Source organism: Rhinolophus sinicus, chromosome 6, assembly GCF_057876585.1.
Source record: "Rhinolophus sinicus isolate RSI-liver-muscle chromosome 6, RSI-T2T, whole genome shotgun sequence".
In the NCBI taxonomy this organism is placed as follows: domain Eukaryota; kingdom Metazoa; phylum Chordata; class Mammalia; order Chiroptera; family Rhinolophidae; genus Rhinolophus; species Rhinolophus sinicus.
In genome coordinates, this window is record NC_142506.1 from 7,388,072 (window position 1) to 7,405,886 (window position 17,815).

The 17,815-nt window shown below is 43.2% G+C and overlaps 1 protein-coding gene across 3 annotated transcripts in view; it reads left to right on the top strand.

Annotated features, from left to right (window-relative positions):
- ADCY8 (adenylate cyclase 8) overlaps window positions 1-17,815 on the top strand; it is a 173,556-nt gene that overhangs the window by 108,899 nt on the left and 46,842 nt on the right. For all 3 annotated transcript variants that reach the window (XM_019723897.3, XM_019723906.3, XM_019723925.3), the window contains one exon: window positions 8,507-8,607. In XM_019723897.3, coding sequence (XP_019579456.2) covers window positions 8,507-8,607 — 101 coding nt within the window. The remainder of the gene's footprint in view (window positions 1-8,506; window positions 8,608-17,815) is intronic.

Here is a 17,815-nt window from a genome sequence, read left to right on the forward strand (position 1 = left end):
GTGGCCACGTGTCCTGCCTGACTTGCCTGGGACGATCTGGTTTTCATCGATTTTCTCAGTGGAACTGTTAGTAGCACCTCCTTTCACTCTCAGAAATCACCCAGTGTGGGCGACAAGTCACGTGGCCCAAGGTTTCGGCCTTGGCCAGCTTAGAATTAGCGGTTCTCAACCTCTTCACTTCCCAGCAACCACATGAGGACTTTCTGGGCAGACCCCTAGATGGGGTCGGGGGCTCACGCCAGTTATCAAAGTCCCTTCAGTTCCTCCCAGCCTTCAAGAAAGAATCCTCTGCCTTCCTTCTCTCCCGCTAAATATTTCCCAAAGGAACTCATAGATCTCGGGGGCAAACAAAAAGTAGAACTCTGGTGAAGAGATGTAGGGAACACGACATGCTTGTCAAATACTGTCGATCGTATCAGATTTTTTTTAATTACATATGACTTTTTTTCTCTCATTAAAGAAAATAAATGCATTTGTCTAACAAAAGCTTATATCAAACACAAGACACAAAGAGGAAAATGACATCTCTTATAATCTTACAACCCAGGATAACTACTAACCACTGTGACATTCTGGCATTTGTCATGCTGGTTTTTCCTGAGTGTGATTATATATACTTATCTATGCCATTTTTTTATTAAAATAGGACCATTTTGTACCATAGCGTTAAGCATTCTTGGCTTGAACTTTTTCCCACATTATTAAATATTCAGTTACAAAGAAATTATTTTGTAACTGCGTTTTGTGACTATTCCATTGCATGTTTTAACCATTTGGGGCTCTTTCTTCCTCAGTTTTTTCACTATTATAAATTAAAAACTAAACATTGTGATGGCCATTGTCATAGTAAAATCATACATCCATGCCTAGTTGTTTTCTTAGGATAAAATCCTAAAAATGGGAATAAGAGAATGTACATTTTAAAATACTTGATGTGCATTCTGAAATGGCCCTCAAGAATTGTGCCTATACTTTTAAAAAATGGCCAATGTGGTAAGACACAAGCAGCATCTTTTTGTCATTTTTAAAAATTATTATTGAGGTTGACTGTCTTTCTGTATGTGTTTCTGTGTTTTGGTCTTTATATTTCTTCTTTGGTGATCTGCACATTTGTCTTAACCGCCATCTTGTATTGGAATGCCCACCTCTGTCTTTGTGAGTATTCTTTGTATAGGGAAGCACTTAACCCCAGAACACTTAGAAGAACGTGATGTTTCACAGCTTCTGGTCCTTAGTTCTCTTCTAGGACACGGCTCTGAATGAAGCTTAGCATGAGGAAGGCAATTAATTATCATTTCTTGTGAAAGTTTCCAGGCGAGAGAAACCACCCAAAACCTTGGGTGCCTTAAGACAGCAAAATAACATAGAAACTCTTGTCTGGGGTGACTTCATTCTGCTTAGTGTTACAAAAACAGAGTGACCACCTCAGAAATGAGGCGACTTCTTCGTCTTGAATCAAGAAGAAGATATGTTTACTATATACTTCAAAACTGTTTGGGAATTAATCCTTTTGATATGGGCATGTTAGTGAGGTAAGTGTCAAAATCAAGCCACATCAACGGCAACTAGATTTCCTTCCTTCTTTCAATGCTGGTATCTTCCTGTTAAATTCTGAGAACTTATCATTGTCACAAATTTAAGCAGTGAAAAGCCTCGTTGTCATTGCTCAGAGTTTTCAGACTTGAGGATCACTTGGAGACCGGGTTTAAAATGCAGGTACCTGCCCCCTACTCTGCCCCTAAGATTCTGATCTTGCAGGGTGACCGACATTTTGAGGAAACGCTTCTGGGGTTCTGTTGTCCTGAGTCGCCAGCCACCCTTCTCTGTCCTTGGCTGCATTAGGGCTTGGGCTTGTCACTTGCCTCATGCCTTCAGTTTCAGGTCATGTCAGAAAGTCCCAGGTCCACACTCAAGGCAAGCATGGCCTCAGGCCTAGAAGGGATGTCTCCATAACGTTCACAGTGGTCCTAAGAGCTTAGGCTCTGGGCTCCAACAGACCTTGGTTTAAATCTTACTTTGGAAATAGACGTGAGTGCAGTGGAGGGCTGATTAATTTACAGATCATTATTGAATCCTGAGCAACAAGGCAGTAGCTTTCCGTCACTCAGATGGACACCCCGCACACATGCAGAAGCTTCATTTATCTCACAAGCGTTTGGTCTTCATTAAAAGACAGAGGAAAGAACATAGACTTGATGACAGAACAGGTGCGATGGACCCTGTTCCTGCCACTTATGGGCGGGGTGACGCGGGACAAGGTATTTGATCTCACTGAGGTGATGACAATCATAATGTCTGCCCCTCATTGGATTGTTGTGAAAGTCACATGACATAATCCTCATGTAGGAGATGTTTGAATAAATGCAGTACTTATTCTTTTCTCCTTCCTTTTGATTAATCCCATGCCGATGCAAATCTGGGTGAGGCTAAACCCTCACTTAAAATAAACCTCACGCTTCTACAGCTTCCTTTAAAAACCTACTTCATTAAAAGTGGTGGGAGGGAGCAATTGTAATGTGTCTTGTCTCCCAGGGCACCAGGGTCATGACTTTCATAAACACTTAGTTATATAAGTACATGAAAGTGTGTACTAACCAAGCACACACTGTCACCCATAGATGGTGCTTGTTACCATGTTTCCCCGAAAATAAGACCTAGCCGGACATTCAGCTCTAATGCATCTTTTGGAGCAAAAATTAATATAAGACCTGATCTTATTTTATTATAAGGCCAGGTCTATATAATATAATGTAATGTAATATAATATAACATAACATAACATAACACCGGGTCTTATATTAATTTTTGCTCCAAAAGACACATTAGAGCTGATTGTCTGGCTAGGTCTTATTTTTAGGGAAACATGGTAGGAACCAACTCTTGTGCAGAGTATTTTCAAAACATTTATTTAATGTTACCTTTGTCTTCTAATTTTCAAAACACTTATTTAAGGTTACATTTTGTTGTTGTTGTTGTTTCTATCAGCAGTCACATAAAAACAAAGGTTTGTCATACAAGGGAATCTTTAGATCATCTTTTAGCCGAGTTCAGGTGGTTCTTTTCTCTGTTCAGAATGTCTCTTATTTCTCTATTCTTTATAAAGAAAATGAGAGCTAAGTGGGGTCTTAAAAGAGTTTGGGGACAATGCACACAGACTTTGTAATGTTTCTTTCTTCTTCCCATCAACTCCTATTTGAATTATTATAATGAATGGAATAGGATAATTAAGAAAGAATTTGGCAAAGCCACGAAAGCTAGGATGAATGAATGAAGATGGATTCATTTCACCTTCTAGCTGATGGATTCATTCCATCTCATGGAATAGGACGTTGGACTCTGGAATCAGGTAATGGGAGAAGACGTGTGTGTTTCCTTCGTGGAGACATTCAGAATTTGTTGTTCCATTCACTCCTTATTTAGATACAGAGAGGTCGGAACATGGCTCATGAAACGAATGGTCTCAAGTGTTCGCTCTCATTTTCTGAATTAGACACTTTCTGATCACTTCCATGAGCTTAAAGGAATTATTCTATTGCAAGCTCAGGTTACTGTTGCATTTTTACTGCTCTAGAAAAGCCCAAAATAGTAAGAGTATTTAGACTACTCCCTTCAGGTAGGAAGGATAGATTTCAAGAGGCTTAGAGGGGAAAAATCCACCCCTTATTCAAACAGTAGGTTTGTCAGACTCCTTTGTAGTCTTGACATTTTCTTGTAAAATTACTGCTTTTTCTACTGCCCTGGAGGTAGCCAAATTGATACCAAGAGCCATTTCACTTGTGTCTTTTTATCAGACAAGTGAACTAGCTCCAGTCCCACAAAGCCAGCATTTTCAGAGTCAGAAGTATCAATTGCATCTACAATAGGGTACTGTAGAGTGATAGAGCATTGTTATGATTTCAACCCAAAACTCATTGGCCCAATCCTGGAATTAATCTTAATGCTTCATATGTAGACCTCACCATCATCCACAATCAGGACCTTCTGGGCAAGGAACACAGGAATAGTTGCCATTTCCATGGCCTCATCATGGCTTGGGGGATGGGGCCAGTCAAGAAAGGCAGAGTCTTTCCTCCCAGGGATGGGAGATTTGGGGGAGGGTGAGCCGGAAGAATGGTGGTTGGAAGCTTTGTAAAGTTCTGCATGGAATTCTCCTATGTTAGTCAACCCTGCCCCCGACCTCTCATCATCACCAAGGGAGAGCACAGCATTAGGAAATGTATCCCTGTTAAGGGTATTCTTTTATCCCTGGGTGGTGTCCTCCCAGCCTCACACTTCTGGATCTATCCATCTTAGACACATGTTAGTGTGTCATCTTGTGAATCTAATAAACATGAGGAAATCCACCTTTGTTCAAAGGTCAGGTTACTTGGGCAGAAGTATGCCAGTGAGAGAGTCCTGAGACACACCTGTCACTCATAGCACTGTTCCTGACAATGATATGGCTAGATACTAGGTTCCAAGATGCAGGAGATTATCTATTTCAAAATATGAAATTATTAAAAATTAGTCCCTCACACTTTTATTGCAATTATGCCTTTTACCCAGATGGTCTAATTTAAGGATGTTCTAGCCATTGCCATGCCACATAATGCACAAATTTCACAATAGAACAAGGCTAACTTCCATCATTCACTCATAAAAGATGAGAAGATTGTCCTGGTTGAGATTCTTTATTTGATTTCACATACATATTCATTTATTCTAATGAATTATGTGCTAAAAAATCATCTTTCTGCAAACTAGATTTATCCAAAGATGGAATGAGCTTTCAAGAGACATGTTGATTACCCCCATCACTGGAAATATCCATGCAGGAGTGAATGGCTCCTTTCCGAGAGCTTTTACTGAGTGAAATTGGCATTAGAGTTGGACCAAGGCAACAAATACAATCCACTCCACCTGTAACATTTTGTCATCTCACATACACATTTAGATAAACGTATGGTTGTAGTTTGGAGAATCAACTAGATAATTTATTTGGTTAGAAGCATCCCTACATCTTGGAGAGATGTAAGAATTTAGTCAGTACCTACTAGCTTACAGTCAAAGTGGAGAATCTAGGTGTTGGGGTGATTTTCCTCCCACACACGTAGGAAGATTTTCCAGACCTGTCTTAGGCACAGAAACATAGAAGATTGGGAGCCCTGTCCATCACCTCTGCAAGCTAGCTTTCCTGAGCATCCCTCTTTGAGTGAAGAATCCAGAACAGGCTTTTCCTTGTGTGGTCAAACTAGGATTCTAGGCTTCCTGGTGACAGATCTAGGAACCTATAGATCCTCAATGCACTGATGTCACTTCTGAAGATGCCTTTCAAGAGAATGCAGTGCCAGCTTCCCCAGATATGAACAAAATGGAATACAAGTTCTTCCTGTCTCACTTCTTTGGAAGGGACCCCTATTCTCAACCTGATCAAATCAAGTAGGAAACTTTCATTTCTTTGTATCATCAACCAGATCATTGAAATATACCAGACGTACTATTGTGTACTCTATGAAGAAAATGACCTTACCTTGAAAGTAGCAAGGTAGCAACAGATAGTGCAGCCAATGAGACCTTGTGCTCAGGGTCAAACGTTTTGGATTCCCTATTTATAATCTGTGAAGTCCTAGTTGAGTTACTCAGTTATTCTAATTCTCAATTTCATTATCTGCAAAATGGGGATATGATAGTTAGGATCTGCCTCAAAATGTTGGCGTAATTACATGAGACCATCCACATAAAGCATGTAGCTTAGTGCCTACCTTGTACTAGGCATTAGTTATCATTCAAATTTGTTACACCAGATTTGGGGCATTTCCTGAATCAACCAAGACTCTACAGATTGAAAAATGACGACATTCTAATGTACGCTGTCAAAGGAAGCACTTGTAATTTATTCCAAGTGCCATGCCTTTTTAATTGGTGTGATTCACATTTATAGTTGTCTCAGGTGCTGGGTTCAGGCATTCGCTCACAGTGAGACACTGACAGAGTGGAAGGTCTGCAGGCAAAGTAAGTCTTCCCACTTGTCTCCACCCAGCCTAAAGAAAAAGAAAAACAAAAGATCTTACACAACTTTAGTCTGGATCAATGATGATGAGGTAACATTTTAAAGTCACCACTAAGACACATTCAGGAAAGGAGTCAGAGACTCAGGCATGGGATCTATAGAAAATGACCTTCTCACAGTGAGAATGACCAACCATGGAAGGAACCCTTTGCTAAGGAGTGAGCCCGCAGGCACTGGGAGTGTTCAAGTTGAGTGTGTTCAAAACCCTAGAATGCCCTGCCCCAGAAACCCACTTCCTCCAACAAAGCAGAATAGATATCAGGGAGGTTATGGGAAGGATGCCTGAGAGCAGTGGTCCATTACAACTTCAAGATGCTGTAAGAGTAATGATGAATTGATGATGACGATGGTGATGAGGATGAAGGAACGGAGGAAAAGAGGGATTAAGTGTACTAAAAATGATTGTTTTTAAAATCTCATTATCAAACCTATATAACCAAGTTGTATTTGAAAGTAATCAGTCCACCACCAAGAATAATTTGATCCTGTGCAATCGGTTGTTAGAAGGAATTCAGACATTAAGCTTTCTTTGAATTGACTGCTTTGTGGCTAACTCATTTATTCCCAAGCTGGTATGTGTGGGGCTCTCTGCTTGGGCCCTGTGCTTAGGCTGTGCTCTTTGTAACTATCAGTAACACGGATCTTCTGTGGTTTTGTCAGGAGTGAGGATGGCTTATAGTGATTCTTCAGGGATGTGTTCCTGGTTCCCCTCCAGACACCAAGCAGGTTGTCAGCAAGTGGACAGAGGCCTCCATACTGGAGAGTGGAGGAAGCCCTGCCCGGCCACAGCTCTGACCGTGCAGTCTCTGAGCCGTGCTGTGCTTCTGCTGTGTTGCTCACCAGCTCGGGGCTATTGCCTTTCCCCAAATCTCAGCCGTGACAACGAGCAGTAGGTCCCACCTAAAACCCAGACCACACCCAGCAGTAAAGCAAGAGAATGAAAATCGTGTCACTGCTGATGGTGACTTCCGTAACCAACAAGAGGTTGGACTAATTTTATTATTTCATTGGTCCTCATAACCTGACCATAGCCTTCTCTTGGCCTTGGGGGCAACCTGAGATGTTGTCAGAGCTCTATTTACTGGCTTCCTCTTATAAAGTAACTCTGTGAAATTCAAATCAGTGATTTCAAAGTTCCAAAGCCAGACTTAGCTTTCTCTCTCCCCCTGCTAAAAATGATCTGTATGCTGTGTGATCTAGGGAAAGTTCGTAGACCTCTCTGACAGTAAGGTAAAAAGTAGGGGCTTGCTTTAGGCTAATTTTAAGGTCTTTTTCAGTTTTAAAAATCCTTTCCTCCTTCTGGATGAATTGGATTATTCCTCAGTTTAGTGACTCCAAGAGGAGTTGGAGAACTAGGCAGAACGAAGGCAAGTACATATTCAGGGCAGACCTTCCAGAGCTTTTAAGGCTGTACAATGAAATTACTGAGTACTCTGGATAATCAAAATAAAGTTACCGCTGGTCCCCAGGGCCTCCTCCAGCAGACAAAAGGGCATTAAGCTTATTGGTCCATAAGTCTTGGTTTCTCTTGTGTGAAAGGGCTACTGTTGCTGGAGATAACTTAGGCTGCTTTCTATTTTGAAGAATTTAAGATTCTATGAATATATTTTTCAACAGTCTTACAAAAAAGGAGGCAGAAAGACTCTCTCCGGTAAAACATTTCCCTGTGTCCCCAAACCTGACAAGAAATAGAGCAAGATCCTTAAATGACTTAAGTTTACTCATGAAGAAGCTCAATGTGAATTTGATTTGCTGCATATATGGATGTGTGCTCTTCTGTTTGGCTAAAGTGATATTAGTTCAGTGGGAAGAGAAGAGCGGGATAAGCTCGTGCAAAGCGCCTCTCCCATCCCCTCCTACTGTGAAGGGAGTTTTATTTACTCCTGGGCTCTCGCTGAAAGGTTGGCAGGAGGGATGGAGACAGTGCTCTGTGAAGGGTTACTTTAAGATATGGATTCCTCTTAATTAACAATTTTATATATATATATATATATATATATATATATATATATATAATTATATATAATTGTATCTATATTATATATACGTGTATATATATATATTATATATATATATAATATATATATGTATATAACATATAGATGGAGGTGCCAAAAAAAATGTATACAAGTGGACACTTTGGTCAACGTTTCTCAAGCAGTAGTTCGCCATAATTAGAAGTGTCTGGACGCTGATGGGAACCACTTTGAGCACCTCTTGTAATTGCAGAAGTCAAATGTGACTTGTATTCCTCTTTTGTTATTGGTATATATTGAGTATTATAGTTTTAATAGTTTTCCTTTCTTAAAATGTGTGTACATTTTTTTTGGCACCCTCTGTATTTGCTTTGTCTCTTCTTGCTGTTTTCCCCAAACTCCAACCACTGGTAAAACTTAATTCTTCCATATGCCTAACTCTGCTGGAAAGTAATTTATTCTCCTTCTTTTTTAATTACAGTATTCTCAAATGAGGGATGAAGTATTCAAGTCAAACTTGGTGTGTGCGTTTATCGTTCTCCTGTTTATCACGGCAATACAAAGTTTGCTTCCTTCTTCAAGGTAAATACGAAAGGGCAAAGTGATCAGGTGAAATCTCTTTGTGAGCTGATGGTCTCTCACCTGGAGCCAGCCCGCTGACCTTTTTGAAACAAAGTTAGCTCCGATTTAAAATAACAGGATCCGGGATCCATACTAAAATGTTTGACCGTATCAGTGGTCTTACTCTGTGTAATAACCTCATTATTCTGCCAACGCAAGAGTCTTTGCCCCAATCTTAATAAGCACGACAGCTAAAATCAAGATAGGCCTCTCTCTTGTGTGACATTGTACCCATGAATGCGGAACGTAAGTATAAGAGCCTCAGTCCCCATTTACTGTTCCTTTGGTAATTACCTCTTTGTTGTTCATAGATACAGCATCATAGCTTCCAGGGTCAGCAAAATTGGCACCTTAATAATACTGTATACACCCATCTGTGACTAGTCACTGTTCCAAATACTCTACTTACAGTAACTCATGAAATCCTCATGGCAACCCAATGGGGTAGATACTATTATTCTCCCCATTTTAAAGAGAAGAAAACTGAGGCTCAGAGTAATAAAAGAAGTTACACAGGTCTCAAAGTTGAAAAATGTCCCAGCCTGGATTCCAACCCAGGAAGTCTCATTCCAGAGCCTGGGCTCTTAACTCTCTATGAGACACAGATTTTATCGTACAGCTTATGGTACCAGAGCCGGCATTTGAACCTAGTGTTGGATTAGCCCAACGGTCATGCGTTCTGCTCTCTCCTGTACGGTAAGGTAGCTTCTGCTTCTTTTCTCAGGTAATTCCTTTCTCTCTAAACTTACCATGAATTTTCCCCTTTCCTGTGATTAAAAATAACATCAACAAATAATTTTTAAATGCCTAACATAGGCAAAGCAAGCTGCTAGACCCTGAGATGGTATAATTTTACAAGAGGAGGTCTGCATTGTCTAAGACATAAGTTAGTGGGAGAGAGAGAAATTTGTAATGGCTCCCAGTTCCTCAGCACTTCCTACATGCCAGGTCAATGTTCAATCCTTTGCATGAGTTGTCTCAATAAAACCTCAAAAATAACCAGTAAGTGAGGAAGCATTTGAATTCCTGTCTTGCAGATGAGGATTTATCCAAGTTCACAGGTCGGTGTAGTGGCTTAGCTGGGAATTGAACCCACAGACAGAGTCTGTGCTTTTAACTATTTAGCTGCTTTGTACCAAAATCAGTGGTTTAAGGAAAATAGTGCAAAAATTTTGAGCTGAGTAGGAAAGGGAGACAGAAAGGAAGAATACTCCCAGTTTAGAAAACAGCACTAGCAAAGGCACAGAGACGTGAAAGACTTTGTGTGTAGGATCGTGAGTCAATGTGAGCATCTAGAATAAAGGTTTTGTGCGAGAAGGTGGCGGGCACCATGGCTGGGAAAGCAGTGAGCTAGCAGAAGTTCAGTGTCCACCAGTAAGGAATTTAGAATTGATCCTGGGGGCAGGAAAGAGGCCCTAAAATTTTTTGAGGAAGGGAGCAGCATGTTCTGTGAAGAAAAGATATTCAAATTAACACTCAGGCAATGGCAACGCTTGACCGTTTCTAGATTCGCAGCATTATTAGAAGAAGGAGAAAGGGGATTCTGGGAACATGGTGGCAGAGGTGGCATGTTTCTGAATCTGTCAGACTTCTGACATACGTGAGCAAGTAGATAGCAAAACCAAACACCTCAGCAACTATATCTAGAACAAAAACAGGTGATGTGGTAGCCCCATACATCCCATTGAAGGCAGGTAGTGACAATCTCCAATAGCCCCAAGGTTGGTGTGACATCAGCATCTGTGTGGGAGGAATCCCAAAGAAGCAAGTAGGCATCTGTCACATCTGGGGACAAAAGACCCTGATTATAGCCAAGAGATATTGGCTGGGAAGTGCCTTGGGCGAAGCTGAAAAAGCAACTGAAAGTGGGAGGGGTTTTGCCCAATCCAACATGGTGAGCTCTAAGGTCCACAGTAAAGTATGAAGAGCTGGAACCATCAGGACACTGTGAACTCCCGAAATGGACCAGCCAGATCCTATCCCAGGATCGGATCCTGGCAGGAACTGTGTGAATGGAGTCAAAGTTACAAGAAGGACTACGGAGAAAAAGAACAGGGAGAGTCCACGTAAATGCCCTCAGCCCTCATGTTGTTGAGCAGAACGTGAAAACGACTGAAAAAGGAGCTCCGTGAAGTTAAAAAATAGTCTATCCTGAACTATACCTCTTTCTAAAAGTTCAGGAAAGGTAATTCTACACAAAAATTAGCAACAAAATATACGGGTAGCAATCTCATACTAAGCTATTATTAGAAAAAAAGAGAATAAACAGTAGATTAATATCCTTATGGGCAATGAAAACACTCCAAAAAGACACACCTACCACAGATATCACAATGCTAACCTACTATTTCAAAAGGAACCAAAGCACTTAATGCGATTCAAGACATGAAATAACACCCTAACCCAGGATTAGAAAAACCTAGAAATTTGGTAAGAGAACTCAGGAAGGAAATACTAGGATGGCGCAAAAGTGATTGTGGTTTAAAAGGTTAAAAAATAATTGCAAAAAACGCAATTACTTTTGCACAAACCTAATAAAAATAAAAGAAAGATACATTTCCGAAAGGGAGACTTAACAAGAAGAAACTTAGGACATACAGTGTTTCCCCAAAAATAAGACCGGGTCTTATATTAAGTTTTGCTCCAAAAGACACATCAGGGCTTATGTTCAGGGGATGTCAGCCTGAAAAAATCATGCTAGGGCTTATTTTCCAGTTAGGTCTTATTTTCAGGGAAACACGGTATAAACACAGCAGATAATGCCTTACGAGAAATAGAAGGTGGAAAAGAAGAATATTTTTTAAATAAAAAAGAAGTCAGAGAAACTCACAGTAAGAAAAGCCTAAGGAGACATGAGAACTAAATGGAGGATGGTATCCCGGATTGGAGCTATAAATATGGAAAGTTCTAGAAAGAATGTTCAACCCAGTACATGTGAGCATAACTAGGGGCCAGATTGCAGTCTTGAAGTAACATATCACAGTTTTTATTTTTTTAAAAATTTATTTCGAGATATATGTGATTCTAGGGCTAGGGCAGGAAATGTACAATATAGGCCTGGAATGTTTTGTCCTACTAGAAAGCAAGGAAGCCATCAAGCTTATTAGTCATGTCCAAAGGAATGCGAAGCCGCACAGAGGAAGTCCCCACTGTCCAAAGATGGAATAATTGGAGCTTCGGTATGGATACTTATTAAAATGTTCAATCAAAACCCAGCAAATATTTTTAACTTTATGAGTTCATAATGACAATTTTAAGGGTTGGTAACCTTTGGTGGATGATAGGGAACTAATTGGTTATCTTGGAAACTAGTAAAAAAAGGGAACAAACAAATGTGGTGATTTTTTTTCTATCTTTCCTGCATGAACTGTATCACAAGATCACCAGCTAGTAGTAGGTGAGTGGAAACATCCTAAAATTATTCAACCTAAGACATTTTAAAGCTATTATAGAATTAAAATATCACCATTTTCCAACACTCAATGAATTAATAGGTCTAGGGTTGCTGGTAGCACCACAAAAAGGAGAGACAACCATACCTCCTGATGGAAGAACCCCGCATGTCTTACCAAGGGGTCACACCTAAGTCCGACCGGGCCTTTGAATCCAGTTCCCAATTTGCAGCTAGTCATGGAGCACAGAAGATGCTGAACGAATATGCTAAAGTGAAAGGCAGACGGTGGGAAATGCTACAGGTCAAAGGGCACATAGTCTTCAATAGATAAACTATAAGGAAAGGAAAGAGGTTAGGAGAAAACCTATAGATTTCATTTAAAGACTTAAAAGTCAAATCAAATAGAACAAAAAAAAAATGGGCAAGACTAAATTATAGTGTCTAAAAATGGGTGATACAACTATAGAGAAGTGGAAAGTGATTAATTGGGGGTGGGCGAGAGGATTGGGACGGGACAGCGGGCACGGATGGGCTTCTGGGACGCCCTGCAAAGTTGTGTTTCGCACTGAGTGGTGGTTACAAAGGCAGGCACTTTATCATAACTAATGAAGCTATATTTGTTGTGTGGTTTTCTGTATTGATGCTTTCTCTTACAATTTTACAAAAGTTTATAGTGAGAGAGAGAGAGAGAAGGAAGGCGTGTGCGCTTCTGCCGCACGAGGAACAGGGAAGCCTCGCACCCGTCGAGCGCCTGTTATGAGCTGCATCTATCCCAGATCCTGGGAACACATCGTTGAACAAAAAAGACCCCAAAACCCACAACAACAACAACAACACAAACCTGCCCGCCTTTTAACCTAGTAAAAGGAAACAGAAAATAATTAAAATACCTACATATGCCAAGGTGTATACGCTGTATGGAACTGCTCACGTGCTATGGCTGCTATGTAGACACGTGTGTAGACACATATGCTGTGCAGGTAGATATGCCATGTATGGAGGCTTGCATGTGCTATGGCAATGACTAAATCAGGACAGGGTACCAGGGAGTGCTGTGAGAGAATGGGGTTCCTGACTGACTACCCGAGAGCCATGAGGGGACTCGGGTCCTTGGAAAAGGAGTGGTCTCAGGGTGGTGAGCTGGGAGTGTTGGTGGGGTCTCGTGAGATCCACCCGAACTTCCTGGACTCCACCCTTCACTCCTGCCAGTGGGGCTGTGGGAGCCAAGGAGGGTGTGGCCAGATCTGGTGCACCCCTTCTGGACTCCCGGAACACAGGGTGGTGACACTCCCAACAAACATCCTTTGAGGACCTGCGATGTGCCAGTCTGTGCGGGCATGGAGCTCCACAATCACGGTTCCTGCCATCATGAAGCTTACATTCTAGTGGGGGGTGGGGAGACAGCTGACCGACTAATGTAGTGTAATGGCTCTTATGATAAGGCAAGGGGAAGGTGGGACGAGATGAGTGGGAGTGAGGGGAGGCAGAGGGATCAGGGCGGGTTTCTCAGAGGAGGTGACACTGCCATCCCGGCTGCCTCCTGAAGGAGCTCCCCAGCTTATGAGAGAAGACGTAGCAGGAAGTGAGGGAGAAGGACAGGAAGTTAAGTGTCCTGGAGGTGAGTGGTTTGTAGGTCTAGCTTAGGGACTGTGATGGGTTGAAAGAGAAGACTTTCTTGAAACATTTCATCAAAGAAGGGGTGTGATCACATTTGTGCTTAGGATCTCTGGACGTGAAACATGGACAGGAAGGGGTCAGGTGTGGGTTGGGAAGACCAAGTAGGAGGCAACTGCAAACTCCAGGTGAGAAATAATAGGGACAAGAGAGTGACAGTGGGGTGGACAAGAGAGGAAGAATTTGCGAGATATTTAGGACAGAGAGTTGGCAGTTCCCAGGACCAAGTGCATGGGGAGGGGGGACTGAGAGGGAGCCCAGGATGGGGTGAGAGTCTGGACTAGCACTGGGACAGAAGCGGCCACTGCGCCCCACAGGAAGGGAGCGTGGCACTTCCCAGCTGGCCTGGCCAGGTTGCCTTTCCAGGTGGTGTGACCTGGAGAGGTGAGCCAGCCTGGGTGCCCAGGGCCTGGGTCCAGGAAAAGCAGACCAGGAATGTCTCCCAGCAACTGGCCAGATACAGTCTCAGACTCGGGTGTAAGCTGAAGGCAGCACCCGAAATCCCAGCCAGCACCCAGCATCACTTGCTCAGTGAAGGGAAGAACCTGACAGTGGCACTTGCAAGCTGAGCTCTGACCAGACAGCCCACATGCCGTGGGAACTGAGTGGCCCGTTTGGCCCAGACACAGCACAGCCTTCTTTATTGTGTGCTTGTTTCCTCTCCAACTCATTTTGTTTCTGATTGATTCTTTGCAACTGAACAGATGGTAGGTGCCTTTCACTCACATTGCTTCTGTCATGGACCTTTTAGCAGATGAGGCAGTCGGCTCATGTGACCGCAGCTAATTCCCAGCCCCCACAGCAAAAATTAATGGACCTAGGTAGAGAAAGATAATGCTTGCTCTGCTCTTTCCTTTCATTTCCACATGCACGCAGATGTTCCTCTCCCAAAGGATAAACTGAGGAAAGACCCGAAAATACCTTTTGTGTAACAACGTATGTAAGTTTGTGTCAATGGTGACTAGAGAGGAAGGGGAGAGGAAGCAAACGAAAGAGGGAGTATAGAAAACGAAGGAAAAGGCAGAAGGGAGGGAGAAAAGAAAGAAAAGGAAAGGGAGAGAAGGGAGAAAGAAAGGAGGTCGAGGAAGGGAGGAAGGAAAAAAGAAGCACTCGATCTTATCATTTTCCATGCATCTTCCTAGCTGCATGTATGTATTTGACTTCTCTGAAGCCTCAGTTTTCTCATCTATAAAATGGGAATAACTGCCAACTTCCCAGGTTGATGTACGAATTAAATGAGCCATACCCATTTTGATAAATTCTGGTTCCATTCCCCTTTCTGTGCTATGGTCTTTTCCTCTGTTGAAGCAGCTAAGAATACCTACCTCTCAGAATTCTTAGGAGGATCAATGCACTGTTGGACTCCTAGGCTCTTTGCAGATTCTAAAGGGTGGAACAAATGTTTTCCTTCAGTATGACCTGAGTTTCTGTTTCCTGTTGGACCACAAGCTGCTATAGGCTGTTCACTCACCCCCACTGATCCCTGACTCCCCAGCAAACCTCAAATCATGGCACTAACCCTGAGCCTGTTTTCAGACAGATTGCAGCAAGTAATTAGAACTCCATGTCTGAAAATGATTTAGAGAGCGCTGTCTGCAAATCCCTTGTCATTCTTTTTCAGACGCAATTTCAGAAATGAAAGGTTTCCTTGCCTCTTATATGCACCAACAATGCAAAAGCAAATTCAGAAACCCTGGACACCTGAGGAGCTCTATAATTAGACAAAAATTACAATCTGATGTTACAATGTTTTTGTGAGCAGAAGTAAATGAGTGCTGAGGAGGTGTAGCAGAGGGTTCCAGAGGAATTTTACGTGCAGTGCTAGCACCTTGCTTAGAAAGTCTGTCTTGTAATTAGTGCTTGAAAATGCCTTTGGTTTCCTGAATTTCACCATGAATAGAGAAAGAGAAGAATGTTTCTTTGAGGCCTTCTTATGTGCTAAGCATTTCACTGCTTTATTACTTTAAAGTCTGAGCCTCCTTGAAGAGATGACCTTAAACATCCCAGTTTAGCACATTGAAAAAATGGTACTCAGAGGAGTGAGTTACCCTCCCCAAGGCTTTGCTCTTGCCGCTGGATGATATGCCTGCTTTCCCCTCCCGTCTCAGTCCATCCAGGCTGCTACAAAAAAATACCACAGACTGGGTGGCTTATAAACAACAGAAATTTCTTTCTCATGTTCTGGAGGCTGCAAGTCCAAGGTCAAGGCTCTGGCAGATGCAGTGCTTGATAATTATCTTCATCTTTCTCACCTGGCAGAGGCAGCTCTCTGTGATCCCTTTTCTAAGAGCACTAACCCTCATGAGCTCATCACCTCACACAGGCCTCAACTCAAAACACCTCAACTCTAATTCAACATTCAAACTTGGGGAGACACAGACATTCAGTGCACAGCACCTCCCTTTCCGTTGTTCAGCAAACCCAGAAGGAAGTGCTGATCACATAAGAGTAAGTTCGGGGCACAGCTGGTTCTGTGTGCAAATCCTCCCACACAGCCCTCCAGGGCACCCTGACACCCCACCGAAAGCATACACAAAAGCACAACCGGAAATGGGCAACAAAGGATCCGTTTTATACATTTCCGTGCAAATGCTGGCTTTGTTTATGCAAACTATGGTAAAAGCTAGAATACAGAATTTGGTTAAAATCAGGAGACCACCTGGTATCCGTTCTGCATCTCTTGGGTCTCTGTCTGCCTCTCACTCTACCTTCCAATTCCAGGGTGGGGTCTCCCTGCGATGAGGCTGGGAAAGATCAATATATGCCACATCCTGCCACCTGGTGCCAAAGAAGGAGGGAGATCTGGGAAGGTGTCTGTCAGGGCTTCCAGAGTGCACTGAGATTCCTTGCTCAGGAAGAGATAGCCAGGCCTGTTCCCACAGGGAAGGTCAGACTCTGGCTTCCCGACCATCTCAGTGGGTCTAGGAGGAGGGCCGGGCAAGCATCTGAACTTGACATAAACATTGACCTTTAACATGGCCCTGCCCTCCAGGAAGAACGAGGTCCACTGAACATCGCAGACAGGCTCTGAGCAGTCAGGTTGGCCCTTCCTCCTTGAGGGGGCAGACAGAGGGGCTGGGAGTTGGGTAGGAATTCAGGCCCCTCTGAAGGCTGCTGAGAGGAGGAACAGAGTCTTCTCTCCACACAAAAAGCCAAAGTCACTTTCTGTGTATTCAGCCCTATGCCAGGTGTCATGGAAGAATCCAGAGAAAAGCTGAGCCTTGGAGGATGGACAGGGCGTCCCCCAGGAGAGTGGGGAGCACCGGAATTCTGTGAGAAAGCACAGAGGTAGACATAGGCATGAAGACACTGAAGGCATGTGCTTGAGTATCACCCTTGGGGTGCGGACAGGTGAGAGAGAGAAAAGGCAGCAGAGCAAACCAGGGGCAGCGTTCAAGGTCCCGTATGTTGTATAGACTGTCTGGATGGCAGAGGTGGCCACGAAACCGGGCAGCTTTCTAACTCGCCTTTGCCCGGTTGGCTTCTGCCTCAGCTTTGAAACAAGACATTTGTACTCTTTGTGGCTGCCTCACATTATTGAGACACATCAGCCTCAGAATTGGGCCCTTCTGTCCTGGGACGGCCAGACAAGGCGATCCACCTGCATTCTCCTTCACTGGCCTCCCCTGGGCACCCAGGAATAATGGTGTGTTGTCAGGGAGATTTTCCAGCCGGTTTGGGGGGAAGTTTCCCATCTGCCTGGAGCCCTCTGGGAACCCACTGCTGCACAGACCTTCTGTTTTCATCTAGAACGCCTACAGAGATTTCCTGTCAAGGTGATCCATAGGATCAAAACTGTGCACGTATTGAAAAGCATAGACAAAACCTCCAACAGTGAAGGTGGCAGCTGTGGGAGGCGAGGCTTCCCAGCCTTCACGATGCCCGCCCACGCAGAGGGTCGTGCTCTCTCCATTACCCCGTCCTTGTAAAGGTCTCGCCCCTGGCCGTCATGATGTGGGGTACTCCCGCTCTCCTGCCTTTTGACCACATTTCCTGATTCCCTTTGCAGCCTTCTCTTCCTGCAGCCCCTCAGCTGCCCCCGAAGCTCCATCTTTTGTCCTCCTGTTCTTATCCTGCACACCTTCCTTGGGCAGGTTGTCC